Here is a 26,494-nt window from a genome sequence, read left to right as displayed (position 1 = left end):
TTGTTTTATTTCAAGTAACACACGTTTTTATGGTTGTAGTTTTAGTTGGTTTTCAAGTAGATGGGGTGGTTTTACAAATGAAATGTCCAGTTGAAGGCCAAGTAAAATCAGTTTCTCCATGTTTTTCATCATTCACTCCTCCACTGACCTGCCGACCAACAGGAACTCTCCAACGAGGTTTTTTCGTCTCATGGCCATCAGGATGTTTCGTACGGTCATGCCCTCGCAGAAACACGCCACCACGCGAGCTTTGGGCAGATACTTGCGCAGTTTGACCAGCAGACGGTCGAAGTTCTGCTCGCCGGCGTTACTCCAGATTTTATCCGAGTGAGCGATACAAATACCTTCCTTTCCCGCCATCTCTTTAAACGCCTCCATCCCACTCTCACCATAGTTACCTAGGGAAAAAAATGATATGATTATCCAATTAGTCATGAGTTACAGTATTATATCCCAAATGTTTGAATCTAATATATACAGTTCAGAATATGTTTGACATTGAAAGAAAATGAACAAAAACACAACACTAAAGAAATGGCGCAAAAAACATTTTTACTCAGAAACTGCTACAATTTCACAAATAATTAATCATAACCAACCCATAAAATGATTAATTCATAAAAAGGATCATGTTGCTTGCAAAAAAAGTTATTTTGTCAGAATATAAGTTCGAATTGCTTTTAATGAAGAAAAATGTGTTTCAAGAAGTTATTCAATAATGTGTGCGAAAACTGAAAAAAACTACTTTGTAACAATTTTTATAAAAAAATGCTAGTAAATTTGGCAAATAATTACAAAGAAATGGCAAGTAACACATTGAATTAAACATAAAACATTGACGTACAAAGACTCAAATTGTATTTTCTTGTCAAAATGTACTCCAATAATCTGTGAGAATTGTTTCTACACCACTGCTTTCAGTATAGATGTCAAAATTAAAACATGACTACTTTTGTTTTTATATAAGGATAAATATAATAAACAATTTCAAAGTTGTAAATAAATTCAATGTGTTACTTGTCATTTCTTTGTAATTATTTGTAAAACTTACTAGCAATTTTTAAACAAAAATCATTTCAATGTAAACCCTACACCATTTTTTTCAGTGTAGAGACCAACTCAAACTAAATGTAGAAAAATATATTTAGCCATCTTTTTTTTCCACATTTTATAGCAGATTTCACCCGTTTGCACAGAATGTTGTGTTACAGTGTGAAATACTGACATTGTGCCAGACTACAGCTGTATGGATTTACTAAAGTTTGCTGAGACAATATTGACTCTTTCTTCCAGTGTCGCTTCCTCTGATGGAGAACTTGAGGATGGAGAGGTGTAAACCAGGTTCTCAGTCACATAAAATACATAAAGATCAACCACACACACTCATGAATATACATAACTGAGGCTGTGAAGGTGTCAGATGAGTGTGTGAGAGGATTGAGGTTCCTCAGAAAGGTTTCATCAGGTTCTGGTTGTTGTGGTTACGTGTAAAGTCTTGTAATTAGTCTCACAGTGAGAGTAGCAGACACGAACAGATGGCACACACACACACACACACACTGTTGACATAAACACACAATCAGTCTCCGTTCATAAAGAGAACACCAGCCTTCACGTCCTGTCAAAGATCATTGAACAGTGATCATTTTCAAAGCATGAAACGACTCATGAAACTAAACATTCGATTAAACTAATGATCTCTGTTTGCTGAAGACCCATAATGTCTCAGAACCATCACAGAGAGCTCAAAAATAAAATAAAAATATTAATTCACTTTGAGCTGATTTACCATATACAGTGAAAATTAATATTTTGATATTTTACATTTATATTTAACACTAATAAATGACATATAATACTGGTGTAAAATAGATCTTCCTGTAAAAGATAATAGATAATTTTCAAAGCATGCAATGACACACAACTAAACATCTGATTAAACTAATATTTAAAATTTGAACTAATAAATGAATATTTTAAAGTCCTATAATGTCCTTTAGCTCATCAAAAGCAAAAATAAAAACTCAAAGCAGAGATAAAAATATATGCAACTTCACAGAGGAAAACAATAACATCAAATTATTAATAAAATATGTAGCAGAAACGTCATCTAAATATGTAACCATTCAAAAAATATTCATTGTTACCTTTAAGTTGAGTTAACATATATAGTGAAATATTATAATAAACAACAAGAAATTACTTATAATGTTGTAAAGTATTATAAAATATTCATTTTTATAACCATATCAATTGCTTTAATATTTAATGGTGAAAATGTATATTTAAAAATCTTAAACATATTGTATTAAAATATCTTTTATGATAAACTATTGTTAGAACTGTAAACTTAAACATAATAAAATGACATCCCATATCACCTAAAAAGACACAAATTAAAGTGAAATTCGAGCCATGGAAATACATTTAATATGCATAGCTCATGTCATTCGGTTTTGCAAGAATTCGCTGTCAAACTCATATAGAGATCTATATATTTTGGTTGCATACTCTGGTTATCTTGACAAATCAAAGCAGTTTGTGACTTGAGATTTCTACAGAGTCTTTTTCGTCCAAAAAATCTGTAAAGCAGAAGCCTCAAATAAAAGTCATTTAATCTCACTGCTGTCTAGGAGAGACGATAGAGATCTCATTAGTGATTTCCTAAAGGAACGGATGGCTAAACACCGTCTAATTCATAAACCACACACACATCTCCACCTCAAAGTGCTGCACTCGCACGGCTGGAATGTGGATAAATATTACAGAAAATCGAACATCTGAACGTCAAACACTGAGCTGCCCTTTATCACCCGAGCAGGAACGCGTCAGAGTTCAGAGAGTGTGTGCGTTAGAAGAGCGATGTAACAGTTGTGTTACCTGAGAGAGTGTTGACACGGATGTGTTGTAGTGTGTTTCTCTGTAATTACAGCAGACAGACTGGAGCTGAAGAGAGATGCTATCAGCACCGTCTCTCTCTCTCTCTGGCTGCGCTTCAGCCATCTGGACTTTATTGTTACGATAGGTCTTTATTCATTCTTCTGGATTTAGGGGGACAGTTCACCTAAAAATTACACTTCTGTTATCATTTATTCACTCTCATATATGTTCCAGACCCATATGACTAACTTTTGTCTGTAGAGCACAAAATGAGATGTGGTGAAGAAGGCTGCTTGTCAATGCAAAATTGTGAATCAGGATGATCAAGCTTAAAAAAAAAAGACGTAACTACAACTATATGCATCTGTCTAATGTCATGTGATGAGGAACAGACCAAAATTGAATTCCTTATTCACTGAAAACATTTCTGTAACCGTTCACATTTGTGTAAAAATATCTCCTTTTGTGTTCCACAGAAGAAACAGAAGTCATTCAGGTTTGGAATCACATGAGGCTGAGTAAATGATGACACATTGTTTATTTTTAGTTTAACTAGTCCTGTATTGACTGACTCGTATGTTGAATGCTGTTGAAACGTGACTCATTTTTGTAAATGTTCTGTGGTTATTATTGAATGGCACCAAATATATATAATTTTTAATTTAATGAAATAAAATAAAATAATGTGACTTATTGAAGGATGGCTACACTAAAAAAAGTTGGTGTACAAACAGTTTTCCCACAGAAATTGCTAGTAAATTTCACAATTAATTACAAATAAACAGCAAGTAACACATTGAAATAAAAGGGAAATTTTAAAGCATTGACGATTAACATTTTCATGTAAAATGTACTCCAGTTATCTTTCTTTTATTGACATCTACGAAAAATCATTTTTGCATATTGGAGCTGAAAGAGCAAGCTGCAAGTAAATATGAATCTAATTTCACATGCAAAGAGGTTAGCCAATCACAACAGGGCTCATTTGCATATAGAAGGTACAGTAGCAAAATCCTCGAACGCTCCGAAATAAATTGTGAAATGATCATAAAAAACTGTTTCTGGTGCAAGAAACCTCGACTGACATGATGAGTGGACGTCAGGGGGAGAGAATAAAATGCTGCAGGAGTGTAAAATATGGGCTTTTTAAAATATAAAAGTCCTAAAAGCTGCCCCGCTGCTCATGTATAAGAGACAGATGCTGTTATCGGCGAAAGTTCTTTCTCAGCCCCTTACATTATGTGAAGTATTTGCACTAAATCAAGTGGAGTATCCAACGGCATCAAATGATAAAAATCCCCCGCCGCGACACACCGTCTGAAAAATGTCCCGTGGTGATATCATCTGAAATTCATCTCTTAAAACGCATTTCCCCCTCAGCTTTACACTCCCACTATCATTTCCATGATTTAACCGCATCCTACGAGCATTTTTGGTTTTTGAGGAATCCGGCACTGATGTGTGTGAGCAGATGGCACATACATGTCCCTCTCCACAGGAAACACACAGTATAGTGATGGAGAATCTGTTCTCACTGGGTTACTACTCAGTGATTATGCTAATGATATTCAAATAAGAGAATTGTGCTGTATTACATCATAATCACATAACCCCTACTTTGCTTTAAACCTATTGGCTGGCTTGAGTGATTGACAGGTAGAAGGGACTCCATCAGCCAATCACTTGCACTGGATCGTGCACATGTCATTTATCAGCACTATGTGGGTTCTGGAAGCATTTTTCCATGTTTCTCCATAGGGATTTCAAAGAATTCAAAGTATTCAACCAAATGAACCAGCTCAGAATGAATTACAATATTACAAAATTTTATTTAAAAAAGCATTAAAAGACCAGATGAAAGATTGTGCCAAATATTCACACAAGGATTCAAATCTGAAATCAACTACACAATATATATATACTGTATATATATATATATATATATTAGTGCTGTCAAACGATTAATCGCGATTAATCGCATCCAAAATAGAAGTTTTTGTTTAGATAATATATGTATGTGTACTGTATATATGTATTATGTATATATAAATACACACACACGCATGTATATATTTCAGAAAAATATGTTAATGTTTATATATTAAATATATATATTTATAATATAAATTATATGAATCTAAAAATAGACATGTAAATACATGTAAATATTTTCAAAATATATACTGTATGTATGTGTATTTATATATACACATAATAAATAACACAAAATACACACATATATTATACAAACAAGAAACTTTTATTTTGGATGCGATTAATCGCGATTAATCATTTGACAGCACTAATATTAGCAAAGAGAAAGCTTGCACAGTTGAAAAGTTTTTCAAGAAATTAATACTTTTATACAGCAGGGATGCATTACCGTATTGACCCGAATATAAGACGACCCTGATTATAAGACGACCCCCTTTTTTCCAGATGTACCTCTTGGAAAAAGGCTTTTTGAAAACCAAATCTTGTGTTTTACTGAGATTTTTTTTTTTTCTTAAATTATTTTCATATTGTATATCTTTCCTATTTTAATTTTTGTTTTGAAAGTATGGTAAATTCTGGTAAAATGTACCAACAATCACATTTAAAAATATACACTTTTTGAAATACCATAAAAAGTAACAGGTAGCCCATCTGAATTATATAACATTTAGGCTATCCATCTCATAGTAGCCTACCAAAATTGTATTAACAGTAGAATTGTAGTCTTCAAATCTGGGTACTGTCTTAAGTTTTAAAATCACTTACAGAGGAAGTTTGTTCCCATAAGACGACCGCGCTTTTTCAAATGTATTTCCAAGAAAAAAAAACATTGTCTTATATTCGGGTCAATACGGACAATAAACACATTTATAATGTTGCAAAGGATTTCTATTTCAAATAAATGCTGTTCTTTTTAACTTTCTATTCGTCAAAGTATCCTGAAAAATAAAATGCATCACAGTTTCCACAAAAATATTAGGCAGCACAATTGTATAATCAGAAATGTTTCTTGAGCAGAAAGTCTGCATATTAGAAGGATTTCTGAAGGATCGTGTGACACGGAAAACTGGAATAATGATGCTGAAAATTCAGCTTCGCATCACAGAAATAAATTACATTTTAAAACGTATTCAAATAGAAAAGACCTCTTTTAAATTATAGTAATATTTCACAATATTACTGACTTTACTGTATTATTGATCAAGTAAATGCAGCCTTGGTGAGCAGAAGAAACTTCCTTCAAAAAGTCTCACTGACCCCAAACTTTCTGAACTTCTAGAAGCCCTAACATAGTCTTCTCCCTGCCTGGCTGTCAGTCTCTAAACTCAGAGAAGCGTCCCGTGTTTGTCATGACAGATGGCAGCTGTAGACCTGTAGATGTCCAGCTGTTTCCACCAGCACAGATGTGTGTGGAGCCCTCCTGACCGCTCCTGATGTTCCGGAGCTTTGGGTCTTGTCTAGTCAAGTCACATTTATTTAAATATCACTTTAAACAGCGTCTAACAGCGTTCTAAATAAAACAAAGATGTGAAAATTGTTTCAAAGTAAATATTGCATCAATATTGTTTTAGCGCAGGATCCCAATTCTTACAATACAGACAGTTTCAAAGCAGATTCACAATAATAAGCAGGAAAATATTGGTGTTCATGCTGTAAATATTCATCAATTATAAAACAAATTCAATTTCAGCTGTAAAGCAGCTCTACAGAAGATGTCAGTTCAGTGTTGATTCAATAACAGCGTCAATGTTACAGAGTTCATCTATTACGAAACAAAACGTCTAGCCTCATTCATCCCAAACCTTTGACTATTGACAAAAAATCTGGCGCACATTGCAACTGATTCTGGCCAAGAATCGCCTACTTAGAAGATTTGAGTTTTAACTGTGGTCAGTCAGACGGTCTCTTGCTGTCTGGCAATATTTAATCACCCTAATGTCAAACCTATTTGACTTTCTTTTTACTTTGGAACACAAAAGATGGAAAATGTCTCAAAAATGTACCCAATATAACTTAAGTTTAGTTGCTGCTTTCATCTTTGAAGTGTAATCAAATTAGTCATTATAATGCATTTTTTTAAAATCGTGTCTAGTTGAATCTCTTACCTATATAAAATATAGTTGAATCTGGTTAAATTATTTTGATGAGTTAAAGTAATATGAAAAAATATGTTGCCATGATTTTACTTATTACTCTATATAATTTTTTCTTTGGTGTTCCACAGGTTTGGAACAACAAGGTAAACCTGAAAGTTAAATTTTAGGTGAACAATCAATGTATGAATATCCTTCATCTGATGCCATAAACTTTATAAAATTCTTCAAACGAACGGGTTCCTTAAAAGAACTCAATGTTCAGACGAGAGTGTTACATTAAAAAAAGATACTAATTAATTTCCAAAAAGGACATCATCAAGACAAGCTAGAATGCAACTACAATGCAATTAAAACAAAAATGCACAGTGGCAAAAAGACATGAAGTCTTTGAAAACGAAGACGTGAGTCTTCGAAAAAGACATGAATTGGGATCCTGCGCTAAAAAAATATTGATGCAGTATTTACTTTGAAACAATTTTCACAAATAATTACAAAGAAACAGTAAGTAACACATTGAACTAAACATGAAGCTGAAATACTGAAATGCTATTTTCTTGTAAAATATTTTAATAATCTTTTATTTACAACTTTTAAAATAATCCTCACTGTGTGAAAACTTTCAAAAATGCATCGGTATCATGATTATGTCTTTATCTTAATTTGAACTGTATATGCAAATGAGATAAGCAGGAAGATGCTGTTAGAAGGAAAACCTCATAATTCATTATTGCCATTATTTCATTATTTCATATTCATTATTTTTTAGCATGTCTAAGACTGTACAGCGAGACAAAAGGAGCATGACAAGCATCTGAAGGAGAAATGGAAGATGGTGAAGAAGGCAAAATTAATGAAGTAAGAAAACGGAGAAATAGAAATGCAGAATAAAATCAGGAGACACCCACACACGTGCACACACACCATCTCTCTCATCTGTTCTTCTCTTGAATTAAAGGGATGATTATTTAACAGCCGTGAAAAAGCCTTTCTTTCATCAGAGCAGAAAAGTGACTCTCTCTCCACTTTGATTAATTTCCGCTGAATTTCCATACAAAAGTGACCTCGTTCATTTTGTCTTACCACTGAACAGCAGTTAAAAGGCATAAAAGAGAGAGATGGAGAGCGAGACTGGGCAGATTTCCAGTCCGTTCTGAATGGGTGTAACTCAGGTCAAAGCTAGCGGAGACGGCTGTATTTTCAGTAAAGCCAAGAGATTTCCTAATAGCCAAATAAAACCGGCGCAGACTCAAACAACAAGCGTCCTGAATGCCTGACAATTTGATCTGCACATGTTATTTTGATTTGGTGTGACATTTAGACATCATGGTTAATTGCCGTGGCAAATACTCAGAAGACGCGTCCCTATGTGTGTGTGAATCCATTAGATGACTTTGAAAGGAAAAGTTCAGTCTGTCATCATTTACTCACCCTCATATTTTTCCACACATATGTGACCTTCTTTCTCTGGTGGAGAAGTTTCACACCGTTCTTTTTCATGCAATCAAAATGAATGGGGACGGACCAAAAAAAAAACTACTTACTACTTATGACTGCTGCACTGCATTGCAAAACATTGCTTAGCATCTTTAAAACTTCTTTATATAAGGAGAGACAATAGGGTAAAAACAAATTAACTAATATATCACCATACTTTGCCAGGTGATTGATTACATTAAAAATTGGAAACATTTTTTGCATTACAAGTTTTCTGAAATGTTATGTTTAAATATGCAAATTAGGCACTTTCTAATGAAATATGCACTGATTTGCAAACATTTCTACAACAAAAAAATTTCATTTTTACATTTTCTTCACAATCTTTACATTTCTATAACAAAAAACTGGATGAAGCCATTTGTTGACATATTAAATACACACACACACACACATATATATATATATAAAATATACTGTGCGCGCATGTGTGTGTGTGTGTGTGTGTATATAAATATATATATATTACAATTTTTAAAGGTGTAAAGTTTAGGTTAAAATTAGGTTAATTATATATGAACAAATCCTTCAGTAAAAATATGGATAGGAATAAAACTTGGATAGGAATAAAGAGTTTGGTGCATGTAAGTGGAGATATTTTTTGTCCCAGTGCACGAGAAAAAAATAATTTTGAGAAAATTACCTTTAAAGGAGTCATCGGATACAAAATTCACTTTTACATGTTGTTTGAACTGAAATGTGTCTTGGCAGATTGTGTACACAACCACCCTATAATGATAATATATAGTTCCATTATGAATGTGGCTAAAGTTTACAGTCTCATGAGAACAGCTCATCACTCCACGGAAAAGAGGGGCGGGGTGAGCAGATCTCATTAGCATTTAAAGGGGCATGCACCGAAACGGGTCTCTGTGAACATAGCTGATTTTGACAGGGTAAAAGGGTGTTGTTTTCATTACCATAGAGAAATTTTAACTAAAGTATGTTATAGAATTTTCATTAAAGGGGTCATATGATGCGATTTCAAGTTTTCCTTTCTCTTTGGAGTGTTACAAGCTGTTAATGCATAGATAAGATCCCTGAAGTTGCAAAGACTAAAGTCTCAAAACCAAAGAGATATTCTTTATCAAAGTTAAGTCTCTGCCACGCTCCCCTAAAACGGCTCATTCAAACACGCCCCACATATCTACGCCATGATGTGGAAATATTTGCGTAATGCCGCCCAAATGTTCACGCAAAGAAAGAAGGTATGGTTTAAGTAACCGCAGTAGTGTTGATGCAGCCATGTCAGGGAGACGCTGTGTGTTTCTATGAGAAAGCTAAAGCACTTTATTTGGCCTTCCGAAAGTAGATGCATTTACCGTAGGAATCATTAAGATTACTTACAACAGAACAGCAATGCATTTTATGGACGACCGTATTGTGAACCTAGGAGAGGAGGTAATTCTGACTTTGCTATGACAATCTGGAGCTTCTGAATCGGGCAACTGTATGCTTTTATTAGTTTAAGTATTTGCTATTGACTGTTCAAATGCAGAGTTTTGCGTGTCGTGTGTGTGAGAGAGAGAGAGAGAGAGAGGGTCACAGCGCAGCGTAGTGTGCGTGCGCGTGTGCTCGCATTTGTGTTCAAGTTCAAATTTATTTGTATAGCACTTTTTACGATACAAATCGTTGCAAAGCAGCTCTACAGGAATTTAAGTTTCCACAATATATTTATATATTGCAAAACCTTAATATATTTAACTTATGGCAAAAAGGGAAACACGGTCACACAACCACGGCTTGTGTGCAAACACAAATGAGCATCATTGCTGTGTCCGTCACACGACTCTGGACTAAGGACATTATTAACTGTCTTTACTTTTATTTTGAAAGCTAAAGCTCATGATGGAAATGTAAGGCTCATTATGGAAAGGGGCGTTACATTTCCGACTCGTGCTTGTGGTGTTCGACCAATCACAATGCTCTGGGTCAGTTGGCCAATCAGAGCAGACTGTGCTTGTCGGAAGGAGGGACTTTGTAGAAAACAAAGCGTTTGAGAGAGGCGGGGCATAGAGGACCTACAATAATGTACAGTCTTTGAAAAATAATGTGTTTTTTGAACATTAAAGCATGTCAACATATTCTGTTACACCAAATACGCAAAATAATGATCTTTAAAAAAAGCATCATATGACCCCTTTAAGACCCTTAAGAATCAACTTGTGGAAAATAGGCATCCGATGACACCTTTAAAGATATGGATTGTAACTAAATTCTACAGATGCAAATAAATAGAAGTGCTATAATAAACACTTGAAAGTGTATTTTGGATGTTTTCTTTGCACTAGTCTGAAAAAAAAGCCAAATGAGCTTTATGAAAAGCCAAAAAGCTCAAAATCTCAAAACTGACAGATGCATGAAAAAACTGCATTTTTGCTCACCATCATCTCCTTGCATTACCTACAACAGAACCCAGAAACAAGTCGCATTTTAGCACTTCCGGTTCCACTGTACTGAAGTCATTGGATTTTTTGAATGGGTTTGTGGTCTCATTTCTTCTCTGTGATGCATTCAGACACTGAGACTGGCCATCATCTCTCTAAACGTTTGTTTTAAATGATTTTCTGTCCTCTTACGTTCTTGAATAACTAGCCGCCTCCCGTAAAAGTGCTGACGAAAAGAGCCGAGTGCAAAGACTCCATCCTGTCCAATTCCCAAGATTGTACTCAATTGACTTGACATTTCAATCTAATTTAAATAACCTCAGGTGGAGCTTCACAGCAACTCGTGAAAAGTCCCAAAAACGCTTTCCTTTCATTTCTTTTATGGATAGAGAAATTCTGATGACCATGCTATTACTAAAAATGACATGCGGGAAAATATAATCAAGAAAACACACGCCTGAAGACCAACATAAAAACAAAATTGATCCTGTTTGCTTTCTTAAAACAAGTTTCTGGTTCTAAGTGTACATTATTACCACTACTATGTAAAACACTTCTGTCATCTATTATCAAAATATGAATAACTAAAAAGTATTTTTCAGAGTTGCAAAGATTAAAAGAGAAAGTTTTACAAGAAAATACTGTTTCGGTCTTTAAATTTTTCATATATGATTAAAAGTGTTACTTGCCGTTTCTTTGGGAACTTTGTGAAATTTATCAGTTTCTGAGTAAAAATTAATTCAAAGTAAATAATCCTACATTGAAAAAGGTTTGATGCAGAAAGAATTGTTTCACATTTAAAGAACCTACAAGCAACACTGAATTAAATGTCAAATTTTGAAGTAGAAAGAAAACAATTTACTCCAGTGATCTTTGTTTTATTTACTTCAAAATTCATATATATTGAGTATATATTTGTGTGTATATATATCAATGTGTTCTCTGATCATCAAGGCTGCATTTATTTGATCAAAAATACATTAAAAACAGTAACGCTGTGAAACATTATTACAATTTAAAATACGTAGCTGTGTCAATATACTGTAAAATATATATTATTTCTGTGATGCAAAGCTGAATTTTCAGCATCATTACTCCAGTCTTCAGTGTCACATGATCCTTCGGATATCATTCTTATATGCTGAATGTTTTTACTGAATATCGATTTTCTCTTCCTAATAAAAGTAGTATGAGGTTAAATTGTTCACAAATGTTGTTTTATGTCAGCTTGACAGAGACAATTTTGCCAAGTCATCATGCTGCACGATTAATCTTTTCTTTGAGCAAGTTTTCAGCATTTAAATCCATCTTTTTAGAAAAAGTCTTTGCACTTTTATGATCCAAAATCTCCAAAAGCATGTGTAGCCACCCGCCATGATTTAACACCGGCCTCAGAAGATCAAATGAGAGAAATTACTCATGGCTGAAATTAGAGTTGGCTTGAGAATGGATGAGTCTGGCCCCGATGGCGGGGGGAACATGAAGTCACCGGCCGGCCGGAGAGATCAGAATAGATGTTTGTGTAAATGTCAGAGTGCATCAGCAGCGTTAGGATGACAGTAAACGGCCCGCAGCGGATCAGGGTGTGAGACGCCATATTCACAAACACATTTTCTCAATCCCATGAGGCTTTGAGATGATCAGTGATTCCTTTTGGCATTTCAAAGGAATAAACTGCGACTAAAAGGGTTTGTGCCGTTTGTGTAACGAGCATAACAACATGAAATCAAAACTGACCCAATTTTCATTCTTAATAAATGTCCCTGCCCATATTGTGAGGGATTCATCATTGCACATTATTCCAATTCAAAAAATTGCTTTTATGAAAATGTAATAACTTTTGCCGCCTCTGAAACTAATTTCCGGTTCTGCTGATGTAATCACGACCACATGGGTGGGAAAAATATTATTAAGCCAACTAGATTTTACAGTGCAAAAATTGCAGCCATGACACTGGTCGCCTGGGCATTGCTATGCAGTTGCTAAGGTGTTTTGTGTGGTTGCCAGGGCATTGCTAATTGTTTGCAAGTCTCTATTATATATATATTTTCTACCAAGATAAAATGCAAGAAATTCTATTCTGTATCTTATGCATTAGATGGATATGTTCAGACTATAGCCAGATAAAACCCACGACATCATGTGCAAAACACCACAGACTGAGGACTCCAGCTGTCACCTGTTTATAAAACAGGAAGTGTCTGCTGCATGGAAAACAAAGACGCATTTACATCAGAAAGGCTGTAATACTTGAAAAATTCCACCCCCGTTGGCAGAAACGGAAACAGCGAAAATAACACGGTAACAGATCCATGACCCTCTGGAGATTCATTTCAATGTCTCCACTGCTTCATATGAAATGGAATAACCTCTGATATAAAGTCTAGTTACAGATTCACAAACCTGAAAGGTGAAGAGTGTAATTTCAGCGCCACATGCATCACTAAACAGTTTACTAAAATAATGACTGTTTTTAAACAGTTTTCCTATACTGCCACAGGGCAGATAAACACATAGCCCCGTCCCTAACTCTCACTATTGGTCCATTGGAAAAACAAACAAAGGTAACACTTTGTGCATAAGACTGACATGACACCTTCATATTCATGACATGACACATGTCATGAATATGAAGGAGGATTTATGCATGTTTATGACAACTGTCATTAAGTGTCATTTGCTCAGTTATGTCATTTTTATTGCAAAGATGACATTATTTGACCTAACCCTACTCCTAACCCTAGCCCATAACAAAGACATCTCAAACAATGTCATCTTTGCGTTAAAAATTACATAACTGAGCGAATGACACTCAATGACAGTTGACATAAAAATGCATAAAAAACCTTTATATTCATGACATGTATCATGTCATGATTATGAAGGTGTCATGTCAGTCTTATGCACACCCCTTCAAGTAAAGTCTAACCCAAACAAATAGTCTTAAAAATAGGCTTCATTTTCTTAAATGTCATTTCTAATCAAGATATCAGTTCTTTTTTGTTTTCTTTTGATTTTGGGGTGAAATGTGACCCAGATATGTTTTTGCAAGATTCACCCTCTAAGAGACAGACTGAATTCAATCCAACTGACATCACAGACAAAAAAATAAATAAATAAAAAATTAGCCAGTGCACGTAAATGAGACAGGACTGAATGTTCTTGAGTGGCACCGTGTCCTTTCGTGCTTCGGCTGGAGTCTGTTATGCAGCACTGCGTGTGTCGTTGAGAAAAGGTTGTGAGATTGTGTTCCTCGTAAAGGTTCCTGTGGCTTGTTAAGGGCGCATTCTGTGCCTCGTTAAGCCAGCTGTGTTCCCGCTACCGGCTGATAGAAACGACGCGAACCCAGCTTGCATCAAAACCCCACTTTTATTCGTGCCCGTCTCTCTCTATCGCTCCATCCACCCACGCAGCCCAGAGTTTACAATTCAAATGAAAAGGACCAAGAGTGAAAGAAGGTAGAGAGGTTGCCATGGAGAATATGCCGATTTGTCATTAATAATCATTCAAAATATTCTCATTCACCCTGAGAGTCTGAGAAACAAAGAGACGCGTCTCTCCTACAGGACCTGCGATAAGCAAGTGCTTGCAGGTGTGTCATAGTGTGTGTGTTTGTGTTTGTGTGTGAATGCAGCCTCCCAAATGCAGGCAAGCAGGTGAAGCGATCAAAAGAAAAGAAACAGATCGAGACAAGACGAGAGAGCAGCCCAGTGTCACGACGAAACCCTCGCAGTAGCGCTTGCTCTTCAAAACCAGAACCAAAACATCTCAACGTGACAGCTTTACTAACCTCGCTTCAGATGATTCCATAACACCTCGCTTACCTTCAGATGTGACTTGCTCACCAATGGCTCCTCTGCAGTGAATGGGTGCCGTCAGAATGAGAGTCCAAACAGCTGATAAAAACATCACAATAATCCACAAATTATCCACACCACTCCAGTTCATCAATTAACATCTTGTGAAACTAAAAGATGCATGTTTGTAAGAAACAAATCCATTGTTAAAATGTTTTAACTTCAAATCTTCACTTCATGGTCAAAATACGAGTCCATAATCAATAATATTGGTTCCTCCAGTGGAAAAGTCAATCTCTTGTTGTTTTGGCTTGTAAATGGTGCTTGATCAGATTGCAGATTTTTTACAGATTATAGATTTGACAGATTTTATATAGATGCATATTTTAGCTGGAAGTAGCACTTTGAAGTTAAAAACATCTTAATTATAGATTTGTTTCTTACAAACATGCAGCTTTTGGCTTCTGAAACCGTTAACGGATGGATTGGAGTGGTGTTATTGTGATGTTTTTATCAGCTGTTCGAACTCTCATTCTGACGGCACCCATTCACTGCAGAGGATCCATTGCTGAGCAAGTGATGGAATGCTACATTTCTCTAAATCTGCTGCAACTAAGAAACAAAATCATCTACATCTTGCATGACATGAGGTTGAGTCCATTTTCAGCAAATGTTCTGTTTTGGGTGAACTATTCCTTTAAGATGCTTCTGTGTCACCTCCAGATGCTTAGTAAAGATGCAACAGTTCATGAAAGATCATATATGCCCCTGTCTACTCTCCTCAGTACCTAATATCTGGATAAAAGAGGGTAGATATTAACAGATATTTATTAATGAGCACATGAGCACATCTCAATATTAATGCCAGTAAGGTTCTTAAATCACTACAAACAACCATGCAAACACACAAATAAAACAACACATTATATACATGAGGGTGACTACATGATGACAGAATTCTCATTTTGGGTGAACTATACCTTTAAGAACAAAAGTTCCATTTAGAACCATGACATCATTGGAGAACATTTCCGAATTCCACTAAGAACATTTTTTGGGTACACTATCATTCTAAGACTAAGCACATGTGACGAGCTCCTCAGATCTCCTCAAACTGAATTTATTCTATTTCTCTTTCTGCTCGTCTCTAATATTCTTCTCCTAATCGTGCTATTTGGCTTTCTCTCCGTTACAGCCGTCTCTCACTCACCCGCCCCTCTCCATCTCTCACGCTCTTCCAGCGCTCGTCTCATGCCACTTTTTTCTGCTTTTAAATTCCACCCAATTTAGTTAAACTAATCTCTCTTCCATCCTTCAATCACTCTCTCCACAGCTGCTTATTCCTGAGAGGAGACCAGAGAGACGGTACGAGATGCGCAGGCAGAGAGAGAGAGAGAGACGGATGCGAGCGTGGGAAGAGAGCTGAAGTCCTTGAGATCTTAAGTGAAGGTTACACTCCACCAGATTCTGACACACACACACAATTACAAACACACAAACACATTCTGTACTGAATGCTGATTAGGAACACAATGGCTTCATTTACCATGACTACTGTGTGTGCTTTCCCAGAATGCTTTAGCCATAACATATCCCTCAGTGTCTGATGTCGGTGATGCCAAACGTCAATGGCATCTTATACCAAATCAAAACGTGTCATATTTGCATATTTAAATTGCAAATGAGATTTGCTAGCTATGGAAGAGGAAGAGGTGAATAATGCCTTATATTTTGGTCTGTTTCTCACACTAAACTATGATTTCAGACAACTTAGAATATAGTGCATGGGTCATATGGACTGATTTTTGATGCTTTTATGGTGTAGTTTTTGGAGCTTTTGGTTACACTGGTTTGGAACAAAATGAAGGATAATTAACCTAAAAATGAATATTTTCTTGCACAAGAGCATGATGACCATACTACAGAAAGTTCAAGCAAGGAAGAGTTTAACAACCAGTTAAAAACACTTTCCCTTTCAGCTATAAAAAACACTTTTTCTGCATGCAGCATGCAGACATACTCTCATTATATTCTGTTTTTAGTCTATTTTATATAAACACTTTTATATAAACACACGGTCTTTATTCAAAGGTTTGTATTAAGCAATACTGCATTAAATTGATAAAAATCAATCAAAAAAATGTAAAAATATTTCATACTATTATTGTTTTTACTGTATTTTTGATCAAATAATTGCAGCCTTGGTAAGCATAAGAGACTTCTTTCAAAATCGTTACAAAATCTTAGTAATTCCAAACCTTTCACCAGTAGTGTGCATATATAACTCACATTCTCAATAGAAAAAAACTCTATCAACCTATTACAGCATGAGTAGTGTGTGAGTCTGTGTTAAATTACTTTTATTTGGTCTGTTCATTAACAGGTATGTCAGGGTGATCATCTTCTTGTCCTTTTGTGTGTGTGTGTGTGTGTGTGTGTGTGTGTGTTTTACACTGTCTGCAATCTTAATTAAGTCCGGGACACATTCCAGGTCCTCAGCTTTGGGGACCAGACAGTAAAAGTGCTTACAACCCTGAACCTCTCTAACACACACACACACACAGTCTCTTGAGTCTCAGAGATCAGACGTGGAGTGGGGGTGTACAGTGGGATGCAAGGAGAGTGAGTGGAGTGGGGGAAGGAAGTACATCTTGTGAATGTGTGTGTGCGTGCGTGTGCGAGACCTCAGAGGAAAAGAAACATGTTAAGGTGCAAGAACAGAGTAGTAAGCCTGGAGCATCAGAAGAGCAGAGCTATGACTACAACTAAAACTGGAAATGGAAAATACTGCTTTAACAAAAAGTATAAACTATAAAATGTGAGGTAAACAAAAACCAAACAAAAAAACATTTGAACTGGAGTACATCATGACAGTCGTCTAAAATCAGAAAACTATCCCATTCATCTCAATGGTAGTTGCTTGACTATTTACTCACTTAAGTCAATCACCTGAGCAGTAAATGTCATGTGACACAAGGGCGTAGGTTTGATTTTGTCATTGGTGGGGACATAACAGCCGACAACAGACATTTCATAGTTTGATCAAAATGATTGCTGGGGATAATTTAGTAGTCGTTGAATATTGGTAGGATCATGTCATAGCATCTCTACTAAATTCCACACCCTTGAAAATCATAACAAGCGATGGCCGACTTTGAAACTATAGTTCTCTCCTTAAATATGAAACAACAGATTAATCCAAATTTCACAAAAAGCTTATGGACGTAATTATAAAACAAGTCAGTCATTGAAGTGAGTTGCTGTTTTTGTCACTCTTCTGAGAAAGTTTCATTCACTTGTTTTGTACCCACACAGCCAAATTCTGGTCAGATTTTTTAATTTTCATTCGATCTCATTTTTCTTTCTGTTTTAAAGATGTTTTCTTTGGATTGCTTGACTACTCAAAAGAGAATATGTGACCCTGGAGCACAAAACCAGTCTTAAGTCGCTGGGGTATATTTGTAGCAATAGCCAACAATACATTTTATGGGTCAAAATTATCGATTTTTCTTTTATGCCAAAAGATCATGTTGATATCATGAAGATTTTTTTGTAAATTTCATACCATAAATATATCAAAACTTGATTTTTGATTAGTAATATGCATTGCTAAGAACTTCATTTGAACAACTTTAAAGGAGATTTTCTCAGTTCTCATTTTTTTGCACCCTCAGATTCTAGATTTTCAAATAGTTGCATCTCAGCCAAATATCGTCCGATCCTAACAAACCATACATCAATGGAAAGCTTATTTATTCAGCTTTCATGTGATCTATAAATCTCAATTTTGAAAAATTGACACTTAAGACTGGTTTTGTGGTCCATGTTCACATATAGGAAAATATAACAATTCATTTGTTTCTTGCTAGCCACATTTTACATACAAAAACAAAAATCTGGCTGTAAAACTCTCTTTTCTTTATTCAAAGTTGATCTAGACAAATACATAAACTATCTAAAGTTCTGCTAATCCTAAAGCAGTGTAAACTACATCTCTATAATGATACTATGTGTCCTCTTAAAGTTTATTAAAAAAATGGTTACCTCACTTTTACTATTATAAAACCACGGTTAATTTTCTTAAGGAATTTGTTTTTGTGTACTCTTTCTTTCTTTGGTTTTTATAACTGTACCTCTTTAATGGTTTGATGTTTTGTGCCATTTCATAAAAAAGGAAAGAAAGAAAAGATTAATGATATGCGCTCCGAATTTCCGATCTGAATCAAAAGATTTGTGATCCGTTGTCCATAGTCCCAATTGGAATAAAGATTCGCGAACCATCATTTCAGGTCAATTCGTGAAATGATTCATGAACCCATTTGGAACTTTCAATCTGAATCAAAACATTTACGAACCTGCTCTGAAATTCAAATGATTTGGGAACCTGCTCCAAAGTTCCGAATCAAATGATTGGCATTATGCAGAGTTCCCACCTAAATCAAATGATTCGCGATACGCTCAGAAGCCCACTCCAAAGTTCTGATCTGAATCAAATTATTCAAATGTAGAGCAAATGGGAGAAGCAGATGAATACAAAACAGCAGTACAACAGAAAGTTAACAACATTAAGTAAAGCGGTTAAACATGATCATTCAGTTGAACTGTGCTCGTATGTTTTAAACACTTCAACTAACTTATATGTTCTTATTCCGCACATGTATTAAATGAAAATCAGTACGTTATATTATATTATACTAGTCCATTTTACACTTTCAAGAGCCTTAAAAAACTGAATGAGCTTTTTGCCCTCATAAACGTGACAAAATTTAAAAGAAAAATTATAATAACCTTGTAGTGGAGATATATATGCTTACATGATGCACAAACCTATCAACAGATCATTTTAGTCACACTCTGATGTTTTTCTTTTGCTTTTGCTCTTTACAGATGTCCACACACATACTTCACAAACATCTTAACGCACAATTCCCATCTGACACTAAAAGAGGCCACAGTGACAGAATGCATGTGACACTTCTGTAATAGACACCATGAACATCACGCTTCAATGCTGTTGTGTGTGTGTGTGTGTGTGTGTGTGTGTGAGAACAGCACTGCACTGATGCAGAATCTAAAGTAGCATGACAAAACAAATCATATTTTAGCTATGCTGTTTGCAGTTTGAATTAAATGTTAGTGTCATTACTGTGATAAAATACACAAGCAACAGACCACCATTGCATGCCTTTTCACCATACATGGAAAACAAACAGCTTGACCACTGCAGTCAGATTCATAAATGAATGACTCTTTGAGAAGTTAATTTAAAAGAATCAGATCATAAAAGACTCTCAAGTTGAATCAGTCTAATTAATTTCTTGCTGGAAAACAAAAAACAAAAAAATGATTCCTGTAACAAATTGGTCAAAAAGAATCGTAAGTTCAATCATTCTAATGAATCACAAGCTGAATCAGCTAATGAATTACTTGCTAAATCCAATTCACAATTGAATGAATTATATGATCCAATTTCTGTAATGAATTGGTCAAAGAGACACAAGTTGAATCAGTCCATTTCAATTAGAAGTTAAATCCAATTCTCAAACAAATGACTCTTTTGATTTGAATCCTGTAATGAATTGGTCAAAAAGACAAGTTAAAACACTCAAATGATTTGCTGAATGACTCTTTGATCAGATTCCTTTAATGAACTGGTTAAAGAAATTAATTACTCTTATGATCTAATTCTTGCAATGAATTATCAAAAAAAAAGAAAAAAAAAAAAAAAAGAAGTTGAATTAGTCACTCCACAAGCAAAATAATCTTATGACGTGACTCTTGTAATGAATCAGTCAAAATGACTCACAAACTTCAGCTGAATGAGTCTGAATCCACTCACCGACTCACATCCGGATGTTTATACAGTATGCTAATGTAAATGAAACACTCACCCTCTGTGTGGATGGCAGATACGTAGGTCCAGTTGTATCTCTTCACTATGTCCACCATGGCTCTGGCCTGCTGGGCGTCTGATGGCACGACCCTCATGAAGTATTTGTAGAGTGATTTGTCACTGAGGTCCATACTGGTGGCGGAGTACGCGATCTGCGGGATATTAAACAGCTGCAGCAAATTCTGCACTTGAATGGCCACAGAACTCGAACCCGGACCGATCAGCCCCACGATTGGCTTCTTGCCCTTCATGGGCGTGGCTCCGGGATCGGCACACTTGGCCTCCTCGCTTTCGTCGGCGGCAACGAGCGAGTCCCGTATGAACTCAATGCTTTGCTCCAGAGCGACGGCGGAATGCCAGCAGGAGTCTCGGATCTCGCAGCCCAGGGTGACGTTGGGGAGGAGTTTTGGGTCGGCGTTGATTCGGTCCAGCGTGTGCATCATGGCCTCCACACGCTGGATGCCGTACTGCTCCCGAACCGCCCCGCATTTACGCTCGTGCACTTTGTCGGCTGGCGGCTGGTGATGGACGGAGAAGAGGGCACCGATGATGATGTCACCGGGAATGTGGGCCACGACGCGCCGTTTGCTAGCCTGGCCCGCAGTCGCCAGTGACACCAGTAGCAACATTGCAAAGAGATACAGGCTGACCATTTCGGAGTATATTAGAGGCCGGTCTTTGTTCCAGTTTGGGTCAAAGACGCAATCACAGTGAGGAAGTTCAGTCTAGTTGCTTCGTTCCTTCTCCAAACTTTCTGTATTTTATTACACAAAAAGGGGATTCTGGAATCATGCGGCTTTGAACCGTGGTGTCATTTGTCCGAGAGCTTCTATGACGACCCTGAGCAGGATGCTGGGTCATTGCCGTGGCAACCTGGAGCTGGGGACGGCATGAGATGAGGGGCCTCATAACCTTGAATGAGAGGAGATGGACACAGCAATGTTATTACATCCACACAAACAGACCAAACATGGGAAATGTACACTGGAAAAATTATTTTTCAAAACTGTAAATCAGATTGAGATTATTAAAGCACATTTTACAAGAAATTACTATTTCAGTCTTTCTGCTTCAAAATTTCACATTTGATTCAATGTCTTTGCAATTTTTTTTTTATTAATTAGAACAATTAAACTATTTTTTTTACTATTATTTGTAAATTTACTTGCAATTTCTAAGTGAAAATTGTTTCTACACCAGTCTTAAACTTTTACATTCAATATTTGATAACATCATTCTACAGGAAAGTTGTTTTTAAAACACAAAAGTGCGATAAAATTGGTGTAGGATTTACTTTTACTCAGAAATTGCTAGTAAGTAGTTTTGGAGTAGAAAGACTAGAATAATATTTTCTTAAGACATACTCTAATATTTTTGTTTTATTTACAACTGACTTTACAATTTTAAACATATTTGTAATTATTTGTGAAATTAATAGTTAGCAATTTCTGGGTAAAAGTAAATGCTACAACAATTTTATTTTATACCAATTTTTTGTCACATTGTTATGTTTTAAATAGCTTTCCTGCAGAATGACAGGAAAAAAAAATTGTTAACAGTGAAAATTATTTTTACACCAACTCGCATCAACTTAAATTAAGTTTAATCTTGTATAAACTTTAAAATTAAGTCGACATTAGTTAAATTATTTTAATGAGTTGATGTAATGGTAAAACATGTTGCCATGAATTATTGATCATATTTTTACAGTATATGTTGAAATTTTACTTTGGAAAATGAAACTTTCAGAATACATGTGAAGTTCAGTTGTCCAAACTAAAGTACCTCTGTAAACAAATGAACACAACAAAACCATTGTGGAATACAAGGGTTGACTAATGAATTAATTTTAGCAGAAAGATAAAAAAAATGGTTGTAATTATTTGTGAAATATACTAGCAATTTCTGAGTGAAAACTGTTTCTACATCAATTTTTTTTGTGTATATGGTTGCAAGTTAATCTCTGATGTAGATGTTTCAGTGTGCCGTGATGTTTGTTTGAATATAAAGTGTGTGCTGGGTCTGAAAGTGCAACAAAAAACGTTGCTACAAGGCTGTCGATGGACATTCAAGAATAGCCAAGAAAGCTTTCAGGCCCTCGACATGAACAAAAAAACACTCATATTGGCTGTCAGACCCATTCATTCCAAGTGCAGACCACATAGAGACCAAAAATGAGGTGACAATTTTTTACAGGAGAGCATTTACAGAATGATTGGACTTGCACTGCGTGGTTTTCACAAGCAACTAATTTTAGTCTCACAGCAATGGCATCTGTATAAATAAAGACCAGCATAAATGAATTCCATCATTCAGCTGCATTCAAGGGCCGGTTTCATCTGCCATCCGCAGACTGGACCCTGGGTCCTTGTTAAAATGTGGGGTCCATTAGGGAGACGATGAAAAAGCTGCCTCGCTTTCGAATAAAAGATTGTGGCAAAAGCTGAATGGAAGAAAAAATAACTAATGCATCACACCGAACCATCCTTCTGCCTCCGGCATAAAAGAAACAATAGGGGGGGAAACAAACTGCAATCCTACAAAAACCTCGCCAATATCACGCATTCGCATTGAAATCGTGCTGGCATTTAATGCACACTTCATTCAAATGAATGCAAATGTCAGGCTGATAGGGCAGAGTGCTCCACTCAAAGATCAAACGGGACGGATGAGAGTGAACGACCTTGCCGTTGATCACCGAGAGAACGGGAGCTTTGCGCTGTCCGCGGTGCTGAAACGCATCACACTGCAGTGGCCACAGAACTCCATGTGCTCAAATGCATCTCATAAACAACCTCCTGTATCTCCTCAGTCTTGTTAAGACATTGCATATTTAACATTGCAAATATAATATGCGTACTAAGTCACACATGCAATGCATATGAAATTGCACATGATACATTCCCAGTTAAATCATACTGGGACCCATGCAACCGATATGCTCGCGGTCGGTCGATAATCTGCAGAGTGCGAAACACAGAAAGAGAGCGCGCGTTCCTCATTCCAGAACATCATCGCTTCCACAGATCCAAACTCGCGCGCAGAGCGTGTGTCCGTGCACAGGTTGCCTGTGGTTATGTTCTGGTGATGGTCCTTCTTACCTGCCCCGCGCCACAATCCACTAAGGTCACGGATGGCGCGTGCTTTCCACAGGTGTATCGTCGGAGATTTGGGGTCGGTAGCCCGGTAAACGGCGGGGCACCGGAGAGCCACAGCTGTAGTGTCGTCTCGTCTTCTTGTCACGCACTAACACCGCCGAAGCATGATCAGGCACACACATCCCAATCCGAGACTCAACCCCTCCCACCAGTGAACCCCGAGACTGGCTGCATCCAACCGGCCGTGGCACCTGCAAGCCTGCGCTTCTCCTCCTCACGTCTAGTGCTGATGATTTAGTGATTATTTTATCACTGAATGTTTAAACGACTATGGGGCCGTTTGCGAAACATGCTTTTCTGCTGTTGTGGCTGAATGGATGAGGCTCTAACGCAGGTAATGGGGTGCTTGCTTGTGAGTGACAATGATTTATTTGTGTTTTGAACCCTCGTCAAGGTGCAAGATCGCATATGTTTTGAAAATGCGAGGGGCCCCACACCAATCCCTGCGGCACCCCACCTCAAACCAGCAGAAGACCACCACCTTGTGGCACTTCACTATTCGGGACTGAAATGCAAATTACCTCTCTTCAAAGTCTAAGGGATGATGTTTAATTAATTCAGTGGATTTAAAGCTGGAAAGATCAAATACAGGCTAAATTAACAGCAGTGTGAATGTATAAGGAGGTAACGTGATGGAAAATGACTGAACTTGCTGCAAAATTAATAGTATAATTCACTCAAAAATAAACACTCTGTCATTATTTAATCACCTTCATGTTTTTCCAAAGGTGTGACTTTCTTTCTTAAGCAGAACATAAAAGATATCCTGAAGAATATTGGTGTCACCCAAAGATTTTTCAAAACATTTTATTTTCACAACCTTATTTTTAACCTAAGAGCGGGCCATTTGTTACTTGAATGTGCGAGGCTACCATACAGCAAAAGTTTGTTAAGTTACTCACCTTATCAGCAAACTTTATTTTCTGGGGTCTATTTCAAGCTAGCATTACGTCGCTAGCTTCTACTCGATCTGGAAGAGAGCATCACTTCTATTAATCCACTCTTCACCATGGCAACCCGTAGAATCTCAACGGCTTCATTTTCCCGCTCGTTTTCACCACAGTTTAAAACACAAAACGGCGCGGTTTGCCGATCGATATCTCGTGTGTAACACCTAACCGTGCCTCATCATATGTGCGGGCACGAGTGGATAAAGCGGTGGCTGCTTTACAGGATGGGGCTTTTTAGCCAAAGTGGCTTTGGGCTTCGCGCGGGATTAATGTGCCCGCCAACTGCGCGCGGGATTAACGACCGTTAAAAGGGCAAAACCACTTCAGCAGCTTCATGTGATGTTTACCACAATATGGATAGCCTTCCTCGTAAATCTCTCTATAGGCTGACTCTCTAAATTTAACATTACTCACTTAAACTCGTAATTTATACCCTCTCGTTTTCGCCCCCCTACTTTACAGAGAAAACCATGAACTAGTCTAGACTGGTTTAGGCGCGTCAGTGCTGGTCTAGCATCGCTATTCTTGGGAAGTAACCAAGTACTGGTCTTTTCAGTAGGACTCAACATTCAGCCAAACCAGGTAATCTTCTTAATCTCACAATTTCCCCTAGCATTTCTCTTAAATGTCTGAGGTGGCGTTTAGTGAGCCCACCACAAGATGGATTACAGCGGAAAATCTGCTTCCATATTCATATGCAAACATCTGAAAAAGATAAACAATATGCTGTACATTAAGCCCACGCTAAACCCAACCAGCTTTCAGATCTTCCCCAACAAAAGCAAACACATAGCTATAAGATGCTGAGGGCCGATATAACATATATATTTGATTGTTTTCATATATATTATACATGTGTATTGTGGAGCTGTCAGAAACACTATAGCTCATGCAGTAACAAGGTCAAAAGTTTAACTGCATCTATCTATCTATCTATCTATCTATCTATCTATCTATCTATCTATCTATCTATCTATCTATCTATCTATCTATCTATCTATCTATCATACACAATAAAACCACTCTGGAATACAAAGGTTTACTAATGATTTTAGCAGAAATGTGCTCTCAGGACAAGAGTATTCTTTATAATGATCAGGTTGGGGCAGGTTGTCACATGCTTTTTAGACTACATACATTATGAATTAATTGCATTGTCTGTCAGCCAAACAATGGTTTGATGTGCTATCATTTTTAGGTTAAAATTACTGTAAAATTTCACTAAAAATGCCATTAAACTGGCTATAATATGCTATTTAAAGGAATAGTTCACCCAAGAATGACAATATGCTGAACATTTACTCGCCTTCAGGTCATCCAAGATGTAGATGAGTTTGTTTCTTCATCAGATTTGGAGAAATGTAGCGTCACATCTCTTTCTCAGCAATGGATCCTCAGTAATGAATGGGTGCCGTCAAAATGAGAGTCTAAACAGCTGATAGAAGCATCACAATAATCCACAAGTAATCCACACCACTCCACTCCATCAGTTAATGTCTTGAACAGTGGAAAGCTGTGTTTGTGAGAAATAAAGCTGACATTAAGGCATTTTAACTTTAAACCATTGCTCCTGGCTAAAATACCAATTTAATCCATAATCCATAATAATGCTTCCTCCTGTAAAAAAAAATCCATCTCCTGTTGTCTCTCACATCAAAATCCACCCACATATATTTGTTTAGAGCTGCTTTGCACTGTTTTGGCTTGTAAATGCCCAGCAGGCACACAACAAATTCAATGTAAATTCAACGTCTTATGTCAATGTTAAATTGATGTCCTTTACCGAAGGTCAGCTGACGTTGAGATTTTGTTGTTTTTAGGTTGTGTAACCAAAATGCAACGTT

The 26,494-nt window shown here is 36.6% G+C and overlaps 1 protein-coding gene across 1 annotated transcript in view; it reads right to left on the bottom strand.

The window, feature by feature from the left end:
- LOC306851237 (metabotropic glutamate receptor 5-like) overlaps positions 1 to 21,195 on the bottom strand; it is a gene marked incomplete at both ends in the record, with an annotated part of 56,780 nt that extends 35,585 nt beyond the window's left edge. The window contains 2 exons of the mRNA XM_079387399.1: positions 149 to 398; positions 20,541 to 21,195. Coding sequence (XP_079243525.1) covers positions 149 to 398; positions 20,541 to 21,195 — 905 coding nt within the window. The remainder of the gene's footprint in view (positions 1 to 148; positions 399 to 20,540) is intronic.
- Between the last annotated feature and the right edge of the window lie 5,299 nt (positions 21,196 to 26,494).

The sequence above is a fragment of the Barbus barbus genome (assembly GCF_936440315.1).
Source record: "Barbus barbus genome assembly, chromosome: 31".
Taxonomy (NCBI): Eukaryota; Metazoa; Chordata; class Actinopteri; order Cypriniformes; family Cyprinidae; genus Barbus; species Barbus barbus.
This window is presented reverse-complemented; position numbering and strand designations above follow the sequence as displayed.